Source organism: Dama dama, chromosome 20 (assembly GCF_033118175.1).
Source record: "Dama dama isolate Ldn47 chromosome 20, ASM3311817v1, whole genome shotgun sequence".
Classification (NCBI taxonomy): domain Eukaryota; kingdom Metazoa; phylum Chordata; class Mammalia; order Artiodactyla; family Cervidae; genus Dama; species Dama dama.
Genome location: NC_083700.1, coordinates 86,640,365 through 86,657,124, shown reverse-complemented (window position 1 = coordinate 86,657,124; position 16,760 = coordinate 86,640,365). Strand labels below are relative to the sequence as shown.

General features: G+C 40.7%; 1 protein-coding gene across 1 annotated transcript in view; it reads right to left on the bottom strand.

Moving 5' to 3' along the window:
• Window positions 1-16,760, bottom strand: part of FYB2 (FYN binding protein 2) — a 146,658-nt gene that overhangs the window by 19,429 nt on the left and 110,469 nt on the right. The window contains exons 12-14 of the mRNA XM_061119748.1: window positions 16,322-16,415; window positions 14,459-14,618; window positions 7,648-7,759 (exon numbers count right to left, since the gene is read on the bottom strand). Of these exons, the coding sequence (XP_060975731.1) occupies window positions 7,648-7,759; window positions 14,459-14,618; window positions 16,322-16,415 (366 nt within the window). The remainder of the gene's footprint in view (window positions 1-7,647; window positions 7,760-14,458; window positions 14,619-16,321; window positions 16,416-16,760) is intronic.

Sequence of the window (16,760 nt, the reverse complement as noted above, 5' to 3'; positions counted from 1 at the left end):
CATAACCATTGATTTCTTCCTGGAAAAAAACTGAAGCATTTTATTGCTATTTATTTATTCTTTCTCACTTACTTCCTAATGCAATATCAAAGTCTTCTACTTGGGGAGATGTACATTTTCTCAAAAGAAAAAGCAGCATGCTTAAAAATTACGATATGATTATATACAATTACAAATACGCTACTGATAACAGTATTTTATTACAACAGCTTATCTCCACTCTCTATGAAAATTTTTCCTAAAGATGGGGTGGGTAGTGATAGAGGTCATTTCTTAAACTTTGGTTTTCCTAGACTAGCAGGAAATACCCTTAGGTATGAAGTCAACAAAAAGAGAAACTTGCTCTATCTTTGGGTAGTTGCTCTTTGTTTTGTAGACATCTTCATAGATTTCTTCACTATTTTCTTTTGAAATTAAAAAATATTTATAATGGTAGTGATACAGATTCATACTTGACACAAAATTATGGATACCTACCAGGTGCTGGGTACTCTGATCTTTTGTTTGTGAAATAGTTTTTATGGCAACATAGGCACATGTCTTTACAAGCAGGTGGTAAAATTCAGTAAACTCTATAAAGTGTGTATAAACAAAACTAATATTTGCTTTTACCCTGTTTCCAAGTTTGTTCTCATTTAGTGAGAGAAAGTTAATTTATTAACAGATTCCTTCCTTGGCCCTCCCCCTTTGCATATTTTACATATAACAATCAGTCTACTAAGCACCAGACGTTGTGCTGAATGCTGGAGAAGTAATGGAGACAACCAGACACATCTTGAACAATCTTCCTCCTCATAGCATGGCTTTCACCTAATCCAACACATAGGCTTAAAATACACAGATATACTTTGAATCTACCCTGGCAATGGAGGATTTTCAAGTTCAAAACTTGATTCACATTGAGTTTAGGAGAGTCACTTAACTTCTCTATGCCTCAATTTCCTTTTTTAAAAATGAGAGTACTGTGTTTAATGATCTCTAGACTGCTTCTCCATCTCTGACATTCTAAGAAGGACAAAACAAAAAAACAGTAGCATTTGATTATCCCTCCTCCATTACCTTTTCATTCATTTAAAAAATATTTTTTTAATATCTTAACATGTGCCTGGCATTATGACATGGGTCAGGAAAAGTGGTAAGTGCAAAGAAGAAAATCATCTAAGAGGGAAGACAGCTAATAAAGAATCACATAAATATAGAATTATTAAAAACTCTGACAAGTGCTATTAAAGAAAGGGTAATGGTAATACTATAAGACTACATACCTAGAGAATATTCCCTAGGGAATAATGATTGAGCTGAGATCAGAAGAAATATTAAGACTCACTTAAAGGGGGCACAGAAGAGGAAAGAACATTCCAGGAAGAGGGAGTAGCATATGCAAACACTCTGCAGTGGGAGCTTAGCAAGTCAGAGAAGTTAAATGGTCACCATGACTGCATCTCAAAGATGAAGACTGAGTATGTGTGAGAAGAGGCTGGAAGGGTCGAGAGGGACACTCAAGTCCTCTATACCATGTTAAGGTCAATTGTAAAAGTATTGGGAATATACTACAAAGCTACATTAATCAAAAGAGTATGGTACTGGCACAAAAACAGACACACAGATCAATGGAACAGAATTGAAAGCTGAAAAACAAACCCACACACTTATGGTCCATTAATTGATGATGAAGAAGGCAAGAATATACAATGGAGAAAAGACAGTCTTTTCAATAAGTGATGCTAAGAAAACCAGAAGAAAACATAGGCTCTTTGACATAAGTCTTAGCAATGTATTTTTGGATCTGTCTCCTCAGGCAAGGGAAACAAAAGCAAAAACAAATAAATGGGAGCTAATCAAACTTAAAAGCTTTTGCATGGCAAAGAGAAACATTAACAAGACAAAAAGACCACCTACTAAATGGGAGAAGATATTTGCAAATGATATGTCTGATAAGGGATTAATATCCAAAATATATAACAAGCACTTACAACTCAATATCAAAAAAAAAAAAAAGCAACCCAATTAAAAATGAACAGAAGGCCTAAATAGACATCTTTGCAAAGAAGACAAACAGATAGCCAATAGGCACAAGAAAAGATGCTCAGTATCACTGATCATCAAGGAAATGCAAATCAAAAGCACAGTGAGATATCACCTCACATCAGTCAGAATGGCTATTGTTAAAAAGATGGCAAAAGATGTTGGTGAGGATGTGGAGGGAAGGGAACCCTCACACTGTTGGTGGGAATGTAAATTGCTACCACTACTATGAAAAACAGTATGGAGTTTCCTCAAAAAATTAAAACTGTTGTATAGTTCAGCAATTCCACTCGGGTATACATCTGAAGAAGATGAAGACACCTAATTCAAAAAGATATATGGATCCTAATGTTCATAGCAACATTATTTACAATGGCCAAGATATGGAAGCAACCTCAGAATCCATAAACAGATGAATGGATAAAGAAGATGTAGGGTACACACTTACACATAAGAATACTAAGCCATTAAAAAGAATGAAATTTTGCCATTTTCAGCAACATGGATGAACTTGGAGAATATTATGCTTAAACATAACAGAGAAAGACAAATACTGTATGTTATCACTTACATGTGGAATCTCTGAAATAAAAAGCAAAAGAATGAAACAGACTTGCAGATACAGAGAGCCAATGGTTACCGACCTGCCTGTAAGTGTTGGAGGGCCTCCAGTAGAGGTGTGAGTCAGCAGGGAGCTGCCACAGGGACAGGGGCGCTGGCAGCAGGGTCCTGGGAGGCACGCTGTGTGGCATAAATTCTCTTGGAGGAGGTCACCATTGGCCCTACCATAGAGCTGCTGGGTGGGTGGCCCACACACTGGAGAAGAAGTATAACAAAGTGCTCCTACTGCTGAAGGTTCTAGGCACCACATCAGACTCCCCGACCTGGGGATCTGGGAAAGGGACTGGAAATCCCAGGGAATCTGAAGGTCAGCAGGATTTGATTACAGAACTTCCACAGGATTGGGGGAAACAGGGGCTCTTGGAGGGCATAAACAAAACCTTGTGTGCACCAGGACCCAAGGGAAAGGAGCAGTGCCCCATAAGAGACTAAGCCAGACCTGCCTGTGAGTGCTTGGGGGTCTCCTGCAGAGGCATGACCTGCGATGGGGTCAGCGGCAGCAGCAGTACTGGGAGGCATGGCATGTTGCCATAAGTCCTCTTGGAGGATGTCGCCATTAGCCCCACCATAGAGCCTCTAGCTCTAACATAGAGATTGCAGTCTCCCAGGACTGGGTCACCTCAGGCCAAACAACTAACAGGGAAGGAGCACAGCCCCACCCCTCAGCAGAAAACTGGATTAAAGATTTACTGAACATGGCCCTGCCCACCCGAGCAAGACCCAGTTTCCCCAACAGCCTGTCCCTCCCATCAGGAAGCTTGCACAAGCCTCTTATCCATCAAAGGGCAGACAGAAGAACTATAATCCCATGGCCTCCAGAACAAAAACCACAATCACAGAAAACTAACCAAAACAATCACATGAATCACAGACTTGTGTAACTCAATCAAACTATGAGACATGCCATTCAGGGCCACCCAAGACAGGTCATGGTGGAGAGTTCTGACAAAATGTGGTCAACTGGAGAAGGGAATGGCAAACCAGTATTCTTGCCTTGAGAACCCTCATGAACAGTATGAAAAGGCAAAAAAATATGACAGCAGAAGATGAGTCCCCCAGGTTGGTAGGTATCCAATATGCTACTGGGGAATAGCGGAGAAATAGCTCCAGAAAGAATGAAGAAGCTGAGCCAAAGTGGAAATGATCCCCAGTTGTGGATGTGTCTGGTGGTGAAAGTAAAGTCAAATGCTGTGAAGAACAATTTGCATAGGAACCTGGAATGTTAGGTCCATGAATCAAGGTAAATTGGATGTGGTCAACTAGGATATGGCAAGAGTGAACATTGATGTTTTAGGAATCAGTGAACTAAAATGGATGGGAATGGGTGAATTTAATTCAGATGACCATTATATCTACTACTGTGGGCAAGAATTCTTGAGAAGAAATGAAGTACCCCTCATAGTCAAGAAAAATAGTCCAAAATGCATTACTTGCATGCAATCTCAAAAATGACAGAATGATCTCAGTTCGTTTCCAAGGCAAACCATTCAACATCACAGTAATCCAAGTCTATGCCCCAACCACTGATGCTGAAAAGCTGAAGTTGCATGGTTCTATGAAGACCTACAAGACTTCTGGAATTAATACCCAAAAAAGATGTCCTTTTCATCATAGAGGATTGGAATGCAAAAGTAGAAAGTCAAGAGATACCTGGAGTAACATTCAACTTTAATCTTGGAGTACAAACTGAAGCAGGGCAAAGACTAAAGGAGTTTTGCCAAGAGAATGCACTGGTCATAGCAAACACCCTCTTCCAATAACACAAGTGATGGCTCTATACATGGACATCACAGGATGGTGAATACCGAAATCAGATTGATTATATTCTTTGCAGCCAAAGATGGAGACGTTCTATACAGTCAGCAAAAACAAGACCTAGAGCTGATTGTGACTCAGATCATGAACTCCTTATTGCAAAATTCAGGCTTAAATTGAAGAAAAGTAGGGAAAACCACTCAACCATTCAGGTATGATCTAAATCAAATCCCTTATGATTATGCAGTGAAAGTGATAAATAGATTCAAGGGATTAGATTTGATAGAGTACCTGAAGAAATATGGATGGAGGTTCATAATTTTGTACAGGAAGTGGTGACCAAAACCACCCCAAGGAAAAAGAACTGAAACAAGGCAAACTGGTTTCCTGAGGAGGCCTTACAAATAGCTGAGAAGAGAAGAGAAGTGGAAGGCAAAGAAGAAAGGGAAGGATACACCCAACTGAACTCAGAGTTCCAGAGAACAGCAAAGCCTTCTTAAGTGAATAATGCAAAGATATAGAGGAAAACAGTAGAATGGGAAAGACTAGAAATCTCTTCAGTAAAATTATATACCAAGGGAACATTTTATGCAAAGATGGGGCACAATAAAGGGCAGAAATATCAAGGACCTAATAGAAGCAGAAGAGATTAAGAAGTGCAAGAATACACAGAAGAACTGTACAAACAAGTTCTTAATGACCTAGATAACCATGATGGTGTGGTCACTCACCTAGAGCCAAACATCCAGGAATGTGAAGTCAAGTGGACCTTAGAAAGCATTACTACGAACAAAGCTAGACATGATAGAATTCCAGTTGAGGTATTTCAAATCCTAAAAGATGAGTTGTGAAAGTGCACTCAATATGCCAGCAAATTTGGAACTCAGAAGTGGCTACAAGATTGGAAAAGGTCAGTTTTCATTCCAATCCCAAAGAAGGGCAATGCCAAAGAATGTTCAAACTACCACACAATTGTGCTTATTTCACATGCTAGCAAGGTCATGCTCAATATCTTTCTAGCTAGGTTTAAACAGTACGTGAACTGAGAACTTCCAGATGTTCAAACTGGATTTTAAAAAGGCAGGGGAAACAGAGTTCAAACTGCCAACGTTGTTGGATTATAGAAAAAGCAAGAGAACTTCAGAAAAATATCTACTTTTGCTTCGTTAACTATGTTAAAGCCTTTGATTGTGTGGATCACAACAAACTGTGGGAAAATATTAAAGAGATGGAAATACCAGACCACCTTACATGCTTCCTGAGAAACTTGCATGCAGGTCAAGAAGCAACAGTTAGAACTGGACATGGAACAATGGACTGGTTCAAAAATGGGACAGGAGTACATCAAGGCTGTATATTGTCACCCAGCTTATTTAACTTCTGTGCTGAGTACATCATGTGAAATGCTGGGCTGGATGAATCACAAGCTGGAATCAAGATTGCTTGGAGAAATATCAACAACCTCAGGTATGCAGATGATACTACCCTAAAGGCAGAAAAGTGAAGAGAAACTAAAGAGCCTCTTGGTGAAGGTTGAAAGAGGAGAGTGAAAAAGGTGACTTAAACTCAGCATTCAAAAAACTATAATTATGGACTCCAGTGCCATCATTTCATGGCAAACAGATGGGGAAAAGTGGAAACAGTGGCAGATTTTCTTTTCTTGGGCTGCAAAATCACTGAGGATGGTGACTGCAGCCATGAAATTATAAAAAGACACTTGCTCCTTGGAAGAAAAGCTGTGACAAACCTAGACATCATATTAAAAAGCAGAGACATCACTTTGCTGACAAAGGTCAGTACAGTCAAAGCTATGATTTTCCAGTAGTTATGTATGGATGTGAGAAAAGTGAAGACGCTCAGTCATGTCCGACTCTTTGCGACCCCATGGACACCAGGCTCCTCTGTTCATGGGATCTTCTAGGCAAGAGTACTGGAGTGGGTTGCCATTTCCTTCTCCAGGGAATCTTCCCAACCCAGGGATCGAACCCAGGTCTCCCGCATTGTAGACAGATGCTTTACTGTCTGAGCCACCAGGGATGTGAGAGTTGGACCATAAAGAAGGCTGAATGCCGAGGAATTGATGGTTTCAAATTGTGGTGGTGGAGAAGACTCTTGAGAGTCCCTTGGACAGCAAGGAGATCAAACCAGTCTATCCTAAATGAAATCAACCTTGAATATTCATTGGAAGGACTGATGCTGAAGCTCCAATACTTTGGCCACCTGATGCAAAGAGTTGACTCATTGGGAAAGACCCTGATGCTGGGAAAGATTGAGGGCAGGAGGAGAAGGGGGTGACAGAGGATGAGATGGTTAGATGGCATCACTGACTCAGTGGACATGAATTGGGGCAAACTCTGGGATATAGTGAAGGACAGAGAAGCCTGATGTGCTGCAGTCCACGGTGTTGCAAAGAGTTGGACACAACATAGTGACTGAAGAGCAATAACAGTGGTTACCAGAGGGAAGAAGAGGGGAGGAAGGGGCAGGCTGGGGAGGATTGGAAGAGCATTAAGGTATACAAACTGCTAGCTACAAAATAAATAAGATATAAGATAAAGGATATAATATATAGCACAGGGACTATGACCAATATTTTATAATAACTTTAAGTGGAGTATAATCTATAAAAATATTGAATCTACTGTGTTGTACACTTGAAACTAACATTGTGAATCAACTATACTTCAATTAAAAACATTGAGAATCCATAGAAGTGTTTTAAGTAAAACACATTCTATCATCAGTCTTGGATTGTGAGGAGATCAGAAAATTTCATACCAAAGTTGCTTCCTTGTCACAAAAGACCCATTACCAGCATCTTCCTGATTCTAAATGCACCTATTCACACATACCTTGAACCACTTCTATTAGTTTATCATCACTTCGCCCAAATGGCATTAATACAAGTATATAAATATTATATACCTTATTACTAATGTGCCACAGAAACTCAGCAATTCCTACTGACAGTTTCAAATATCTTCTTATACTTACCATTATGTGAGATAAATGAGTTAGAGAAATCCGAGTTTGCTCTATGGGGAGAAAAGATACAAAGACCACTGACCTATTGTGTTGTAATTTTTTTTGGCCGTGCCAGCATTTGTGATCTTAGTTCCCTGACCAGGAATCAAACCCATGGCCCTTGCATTGGAAGCATGGAGTCTTATTCACTTGGCCACCAGAGAAGTCCATGTATTTTAAAGTCTCAGCACATTCATCTCGCTGCAGGGCTGAAATGCTTACCTCTTACTCCCAGAGCACTCAACATCATCATAGTTCTCTGAAGTGGAATTTGGCCTAATGGCTCCTTGGCCTTGGGTTTCTTTATTCATCTCCAAGGTCTTCACATAACCACCTGCAAGGAAAACAGAGAACCCCCTGAGAATATTTTATCAACCACTCTCCCAAATGCATTCACATACATCAAGAATAGAAAAAGGCATATTAAATATGCTAACACTGGATTATAACTTTGTTTTGGATGATCCTGTGGCAAACCACTTCACCTTACTAAGCCTCAGTTATGGTTCTCTCAAGCTGGGATAATGATGGTAACCCCTACTCTTAGATGACTGTGGCAAGGATTAATACATTTTTTATGAACGGTGCTAATTACCCAGCAAGCCAATGACCCCTCCTTCTTCTCGGAGGGTTCTTCTTCTAATCCCCAACCTCAAATATTGAAGTCTGCCAAGGTACAACCCCTGGGGTTTCTCTTCCTACATTTAGATGCCTTTATCCAGTTTTGTAGCATTTTTTTTCCTTAAAGTAAAATTTCTTAGGTTGATTGAGTACATGCCAACATTTATTATTCATTAATGATAGCATCAGCGAGATAGTATGCCAGGTTGAAAAATGTCTAGGGATTGTTTGCACAAGTAGCTAGCCTGTTAACTGCAGAAGTTGGTTTATTTCACAGGGCTGTAAACTTGTCATAGCCATAAAACTGCCACCTTTTTATCAGTTGGCATAGGTTAATATTTAGAGCATTGGTGATTCAGAACCATTTTCAGATATGAACTATTAATCAGAAATAAGTAGTAATATATCTGATAAACAGCAACAGGCACATTGAATTTTGTCTGTTAATTAAAAACACCAGACAACAAGATTTTATCTTCTGATAAGCAGTCAATTAGCACATCAGCCCCAAACCATCTCAATGAATGTCAGCTCCCAGAGGCACAAAGGCCCTGCTTTTCCTTACAGAGTTATCAGTAAGTCTCTCTAGCACAAATATTTTTTTAAAATGAAGAATCCACTTATTTTTTTAACTTTTAATTTTATAAACAAAGATGCTCGTATTTCAGGATTTTTTTTTTCTTTCTTAATCTTTCCTTTTGGCTGAAGCAAAGTTTTATGGCTTCATTTTAAAAACATAAAGAAAGAAGAAAGTGAAGTCGCTCAGTCATGTCCAACTCTTTGCAACCCCATGGACTATAGCCTACCAGACTCCTCTATCCACGGCATTTTCCAGGCAAGAGTACTGGAGTGGGTTGCCATTTCCTTCTCCAGGGGATCTTCCCAACCCAGGGATCGAACCCGGGTCTCCCGCATTGCAGGCAGATACTTTATTGTCTGAGCCACCAGGGAAGCCTTAAAAAGACATAGACAACTTAAAAAACATAGACAACTCCCAAATTTACATCTCTAACCTAGACATCTCTCTCATGAGTTCTAGATACCTCATCACCCTTCACACTGCTTCCATTTGGTTGTCTCAACATATTATGTTCCAAACCAAACTCTTTACTTTCTGCAAATGTGCTCATCCTGAAGTCAGGCTCATCTCAATGATGAGTGGCAACCCACCTTTCTAGCTGCTCAGGTCCAAAACCTTGAAGACATCCTTGACTCCTGTCTTATATCCCACCTCCAATCACAGCTATCCATCAGCTTGACTTTCACATTTTTATCCTGAATCCAGAAATACACATCTCAACCCAACCATGGTACCTTCCTCCAAGTTACCATTATCTTTCACTTAAATTATTGCAACAAACTCATAACAGGTCCCAGGTTCTTCCTCTACATTCTTCTTTCAAGACAGCAGCCAAGATGATTCTTTAAAATACAAGTCAGATCATTTCTGTTCTTGTGCTCAAAACCTTTCACTGTTTTTTGTTTTTTTTTTAATATTACTTAGAATAAATGCCAATGTTCTTCCAATGGTCTACAAAAGCCCCTTGTCCTTGATTATATCTCTGACCTCATCTCCTACCACAGTCTCCTTCATCACTGCTCCAGCCACACCAGCCTCCTTGCTATTCTACCAGCACATCAAATAGGCTCTTGCCCAGGATAGCTGCATTCCTTTCCCCCTCTCCTAGAGCTTACTGGATAGATATGTCTCTGTTCTTCAACTACTTTGTGTCTTTGAGGTCATCTGTCAGTCCTTTAAAACTACAACATCCACTTCCTCTACCTACTTCCCCAATTCTTTTTTGCTTTATTATTTTTTCTATATTTATTAAAATTCCACATAGTGAATATTTTATTGTTTATATATCTACCATCTGTCTCCTCTGATCAGAACACAACCTCCATAATTTTTGTCTGGTTTGTTTACTGGTATACCCCCAACACCTAGAACAATTCTGGGGATATAAAAGGCCCTTAAATATTTTTAGTATTGAATGATTTGAATGCAAATAATTGATGCTTTTGAACTATGGTGTTGGAGAAGACTCTTGAGAGTCCCTTGGACTGCAAGGAGATCCAACCAGTCCATCCTAAAGGAGATCAGTCCTGGGTGTTCATTGGAAGGACTGATGTTGAAGCTGAAACTCCAATACTTTGGCCACCTGATGCAAAGAGTTGACTCATTGGAAAAGACCCTGATGCTGGGAAAGATTGAGGGCAGGAGGAGAAGGGGATGACAGAGGATGAGATGGTTGGATGGCATCACCGACTCGATGGACATGGGTTTGGGTGGACTCTGGGAGTTGATGATAGACAGGGAGGCCTGGTGTGTTGTGGTTCATCGGGTTGCAAAGAGTCAGACATGACTGAGCAACTGAACTGAATTGAAAGCATATGCCCTGTAATTAGAGAGTTTTATGCTTATACTGTTTACTGATATTTTGAAATATATATTTAGTGTTTTATTACATACATTTTATTTGTTCTGTTTTTCCCTCATTTTCCTTGTGTTTGACTGACTGAGGTTTCTTCTGTTTTTCTTCATCCTGTTTTTTTGCTTGTTTGGAAAGTACACATTCTGTGTCTCTCTTTTGACAATTACTTTAGTAAAATTACAGCATGGCAGAGAGGAAAGGACACAAGTCATGAGCAGAGCTCAGTAAATTTCCCACAGTGAGTATGAGAGTCAGCTCTGCTAACAGATTTTTCCCTTTGCCCAGCACAAGGAGCAAATGAGCAAATTTGCTTCTGCTCTCTGGGGTTTGTCTTTAATGTTCTTTTTTTTTTTTTTTTTTTTAATGGAAGGAAAAAAAAATATCTTGTTCATTTTTTTCGAAAGAGACCTATCTGTATAGAAGGAATTAGAAAACAACTGTATTTTTTTTTCCTCAAAACTTTCCTCTCTGTTTTCATGCCCACTCTCCTTGACTAAGCATTTTGTGCTCCTCATCACAAATATTGCAGAGAACTATTCAGGGTGGTTAGCACAAGTTTATTACAGACCCTCTTTGTGCTTTAGCTGGTAAAGAATTTGCCTGCAATGTGGGAGACCTGGGTTCGATCCCTGGGTGGGGAAGATCCCCTGGAGAAGGGAATGGCAACCCACTCCAGTATTCTGGCCTGGAGAATTCCATGAACTGTATGGTCCATGGGGTCGCAAAGAGTCGGACACGACTGAGCGACCTTCACTTCACTTCACTTCACAGATTACTCAGAATTTTCTTCAGACTGTTATCAACATAGTGTAATCCCGAAATCTGTAGTGACTCTTCAAGGACAATACATAATTGCTTGAAAATGGCTTTCAGCCCCACGTTTAGGCCTCTCCTTTAACTTTTATTTACTTTAGCTTGTTTTCCTCCCTTTCCGCCCTTCCATTTTTTTTCTATAGTCCAAATTAGTCTATCCATTTTCATCTAAAGACATGATTTTTGATTCAGTACTGCCTCTGTGCTTTCTCATGTGTTATTTATCTCATCAGAAATGTCTTTATTTGTCCTATTTCTTAATTTTTAAAAATTTTTTTATGGTTTAAGAGAATTTGAGGTCTATTCTTGTAAATTTATAAGTACTGAATATAGTATTGTTAACAATAGGCATAGTGCTATCCGTTCTGTGTGGACATAATTCTTTGAGGTCCCAACTTTATACAGGAGTCCCCTACTGTATGGGCTTCCCTGGTGGCTCAGTGTTAAAGAATCCACCTGCCAATGCAGGAGACACAGGTTTGATCCCTGGGTCAGGAAGATCCCCTGAAGGAGGAAAAGGCAACCAACTCCAGTATTCTTACCTGGAGAACCCCATGGACAGAGAAGCCTGGTGAGGTGCAGTCCATGGGGTCACGAAAGAGTCGGATATGACTGGGTTTGCACACATGCACGCTCCTACTATACACTCACTTTGGGCAGGCCCTGGGATATAGCTCCTGTCCTCTGCACACCATGCAGTCAGAACAGAAGAACAAGGATTCAGAGCTCAGTGAAAGGCCTCAGGGCAAGAGCAGCTTTGGCGCTCACTCATTTCTCAGGGTTCCTGGTTCCTGCAGGCATGTGGATACTTCTTTTTAAGTCAATTCTGTGATGCTTTAATGAATTGTCCCCTCCCCCCAATTTTCTTCTTCACTTTAGTTGTTTTAGTCAGAAGAATCATTAAGATTGTCAGATCTACCATACTTCCTCACTGAAGTCTGACTTATTATTTCATTCTTTCCTTTCACAAAGTTTTGTTGGTTGCAGGTTGCAGAGATACAGAGAAAAATGTCAAATGGCCTCTGACCCCAAGGTGTTCACAGTGAACCATGGGAAACAAGCGTGTACACCATGAGTTATAAAGTAAAGCATGATGTAATTGTTTTAGAAAAGCAAATGAGCAAAGAGAACTGACAGTTATTTAGCAATGAACCAGATACTTTATACGCACTGACAAAGAGCCCTGGGAAATAAATAGTACTGTCCCCATGTGTACATAAAAGTAAGCGAAATTCCCAGGGTTGTAGGATTAATGCATAGTGGTTTTGGGTCCCAGAAATGCTTGAATCTAAAAAAAGCAAATACAATCACTTTTCTGACAAAGGTCAGTATAGACAAAGCTATAGTTTTTCCAGTAGTCACATACAGATGTGAGAGTTGGATCTCATAAGGAAGACTGAATACAGGAGAATTTAAGCTTTTGAATGATGCTGGAGAAGACTCTTGAGAGTCCCTTGGAAAGCAAGAAGATCAAACCAGTCAATCCTAAAGGAAATCAATATTAAATATTCATTGGAAGGACTGATGCTGAAGCCCCAATACTTTGGCCACCTTGCAAAGAGACGATTCACTGGAAAAGACCCTAATGCTGGGAAAGATTGAGGGCAGGAGGAGAAGGGGGTGACAGAGGATGAGATAGTTGCATGACATCACTGACTCAATGGATGCGAGTTTGAGCAAACTCAGAGATAGTGAAGGACAGGGAAGGATCGCATGCTGCAGTCCATGGGGTCACAAAGAGTCGGACATGACTTAGTGACTGAAGAACGAAAACCTAATATGGAAAACTGGTCATTCCATTGCTGTTTTGGTGTCCTGGAAACAGAGGAGTGAGCAATGATGGTCCCTGGAGAGTGGGAAAGTGGCGTATAGACATAAGGAAGGTAAGGAGGGCCTCAGAAGAACTGATTTTGGAGATAGATCCTGAAAGATGGCTAAGACATCAGCAGGTAGAGGGTGGGCAGAAAGGCATTTCAGACACAGGAAAGAGTTCAGGCAAAGTGATGGGGCACTTACGCACATGACAGCCAGTTAACTCAGAACAAACAGTGTGCAGGGAAGGAGGCGCATGGCAGGGGTACAGTGAGTCAATCTTACGATTGTAATACAGTCTCATAACTTTGATTGTAACACGTTATGACATGTCAGTGGTTTGCCGTGGCTTAATGGACTGGAGTAGACATCTGTTTTGTCTATCCAGTGTCTACTTTTTTCCCCGTGATAACTGCTCTTAACTTGTGAAATCCTTCAATCTGAAATGATACTGTTTTGGTAGAACTAATTCTGCCTCCAGCTCCAGGTGTGAATTTATGACATAGGCCTGGGTCAGTCAGAGCATCCTATCCCACATTCATGATGATTGGATCGAGATTGGCTGGTGACACAATCAAGCCAGTAAGACTCAAATCTGGGCCTTTTCTCGAAACTGTTGAGAGGATAACCACTTCCAGCTTTCTGTTGGAGTTCCTAAGAGGATAGATAGCATGTAAATCTGTCACTTCCAGGTGCCAACTTGTCTCCACAAGGGGAGAGTTACTTGAAGATGAAGCCAAGAGGGAGGGGGACAAAGCCAGGAGCAAAAAAAGGAACACTGATGCTGTTTGTGTCCCTGAGTCCAGCCTTGTCCAGACCTTCTGCTAGGTGAGCCTCCTTCTCCTCTTCTGCTTAACACAGTATGATTTTACTACAGTTACTTGCAATCACGAGTTTTGACTCACGTGAATTTAAAATTCAACCTGAATAAAGTCAAATAATAGTATCATACTATGTCGTCAATGTGTCAATGTCTTGTGTCTACAAAAAAGAACAGGTTCTGGGAGATTAAGAAGAAATGAGTAAACATTCAACTGTGTACCTATTACGCAAAATACTGTCAGATTTGGTCCATGCCAAACCCCAGTGAGATCTATATTATAATCCCTTTTTATAAATGAAGAAATTGAGGAATATGAAGGATTGTGTTACACAGCTAATAAGTATAAGAGCCTTTATTTGAACTCAGGCCTTCTACCTCTAAATCTAGTATAGCTGCCTCACTCAGGCAAGTGACTTGATGTATAATAGATGCTAGGTGAATATTCATAAAATCAATTAAAATCTTGGTCACACACAGCTTTAAAATAATTCAGTAAGGGTAAAAAGAACCAGGAGAAAATGAAACTCACAGTAGTCTATGGAGTGCCTGGCCAGCTGGAAGTCCGCAGGGCAAGCCTCCACCCGGATGATGTCCATCGCAGCATTCTGCTTTCTGGCTGGCAAGGTTCTCCCACCTCTGGGGTCTTCTGCCATCTGGGTTTTCCCAGGCATCTCTTCATAGATATCCACCTAAACACAAGCAACAAGGACAGTCCTGCACTGTTTTGACTTAGCTATTGACTTTTCGCTTACTAATGCTGTTCTGTATTCATTCATTCCTCCCAGCTAGCCATTGTTTGTTGTTTTATTTAACACAATCTCATTTCTCTAAGTTTCACAAGGGCACATACAATATCTTTTGTTCTCCTCTGAATAGCCATAGATGTCTGGCTCGGAGGCAGGCCCACAGGATGCAATCAGGATATAATGACAGGCTGACCATGGAATAGGCTCTTAATCTTATCTTACTTGATCTTCATGACATCTCATTCAAAAAATGCCATGATTTCTCTTGATAAAGAATTTAGAAAGGTTAAATAACTGGCCTCTGGTCTCACAGCTAGTCATCTGCCCAGGCAGGACTGGATCCCAGAGCCCGGTGCTCTTGGCTACCAGGGATTCACTGAAAAAGGGCGCATCCATGCTTTTGCTCTTTCATGGTCAGTATCCTCAATCATATCAGAGTTCTCTGGTGGCTCAATGGTCAAGAATATACCTGCAATGCAGAAGCTGCAGGAGATGTGGGTTCAATCCCTGAGTCACAAAGATTCCCTAGAGGAGGACATGGCAACCCACTATAGTATTCTTGCCTGGAGGATCCCATGGACAGAAGAGCCTGACGGGCTACAGTCCATAGGGTTGCACAGAGTCGGATACAACTGACCGACTGAGCATGCACACATCCTTAATCATGCTCCCCTGCTGCCTTTCTCATCATGAAACGTTCCCTATAAACCCCTTCCTGATCTCTGGTCTCATCACCCATCTTAACACGTCATGCCACTCCTGTCTCTGGTCCCTATCTTTCATTATTAATGACTTCTCTGAATTATGCTGCTTTTTCATATTCTGTAAACACTCAACCTATTCCAGTGGGGCCCTGGGCCTACACCTCAGTTCAGGCCCGTGCCACCACCAAGATGTCTGATTTACCCAAGCCCTGCACATGACACTGGAACAATTTGATGTGATGTGATAGGCACATCTCAAACAGGCATCCCGGGTGTTTGGAACCCTGGTAATAGCCCCAGTGGTATCTACTGTTTAAGCCACTGACCGTTTTGAAGGAGATAGCGTCCATTGGATGTGGATATACACATATACAGTGTTTCATATCAACAAACAGTGTTAACTGATCAGTTAATTAACAACAATATACTTCATTTTCATGGTAGCTTATAGCTTACAAAGCAGCTTCGTCTACATTATTTCATTATCAAAAATAAGACAATTAGGATGGGAGTGCGGATGGTAATTGGATAGGATTATTTATTCTCATTTTACACATGAGATGCCTAAACTCAGAGATTAAGTCCCTCTTAAGCAGAGTCTCAGAGCACAGAACTTCAGGAGGCCCTCCCATCAGGTTCTGCAAGAGCAGGGTGGGCACCTGAGTTGTCTCTTTGAATTTGCCCTCTGGGCAAATTCACTGAACTCATACTAATCTCAGCCTGGTTTATGAGACCTGCTTCACAGCTAATAAGTGAGAAATCAGAGGCTAGAGTTCAGTGTTCTTGTCCCATCAATTTCTTTTGTAAGACACCCACCACCCACTTGATCTTCTGTCTTTCTGGAGAGTTGCATGGCTCAGCCTCTAAAAAGTCACTCCATGAACTGAACCTATTATATGGATGACCTGGACTGTTTGATCTGGAACCCTGGAATACAGATACCTTGAAAAGATGGTCTAAGTGTACATCTTCTGTGTTTTGAAGTTTCAATTGGTATGGTTCCTTTTCCTTCATTTGTTTATCTTCATCTTCGGTTCTGAAATGTGAAGCAATACCAGGGAAAAAGTGAAGATGAGATACTTTTGATGATAGTGTACCCCTCAATCCTAAATGAAATGAATGAGGACAATGAATTTAAACAGAGCTGAACCCTCCTCTTCCTTTTCCCTCCCTTTCTCCCTCCCTTCTCCCTCCCTTTCTCCTCCTTTTCTTCTTTAAAGATGAGAGGACCAAGATCAAGTCAACCATAGAAAACTTCCCCGAGTTTCTGGCAGTTCCAACCAATGCCAGAGTGAATTCCTGCTTAAAATCTAACTTCCCATTGGCTGATGGATAAAATATCAGCCCCACTGTGATTTGGCCCCACCTTTCTTTCCAATTC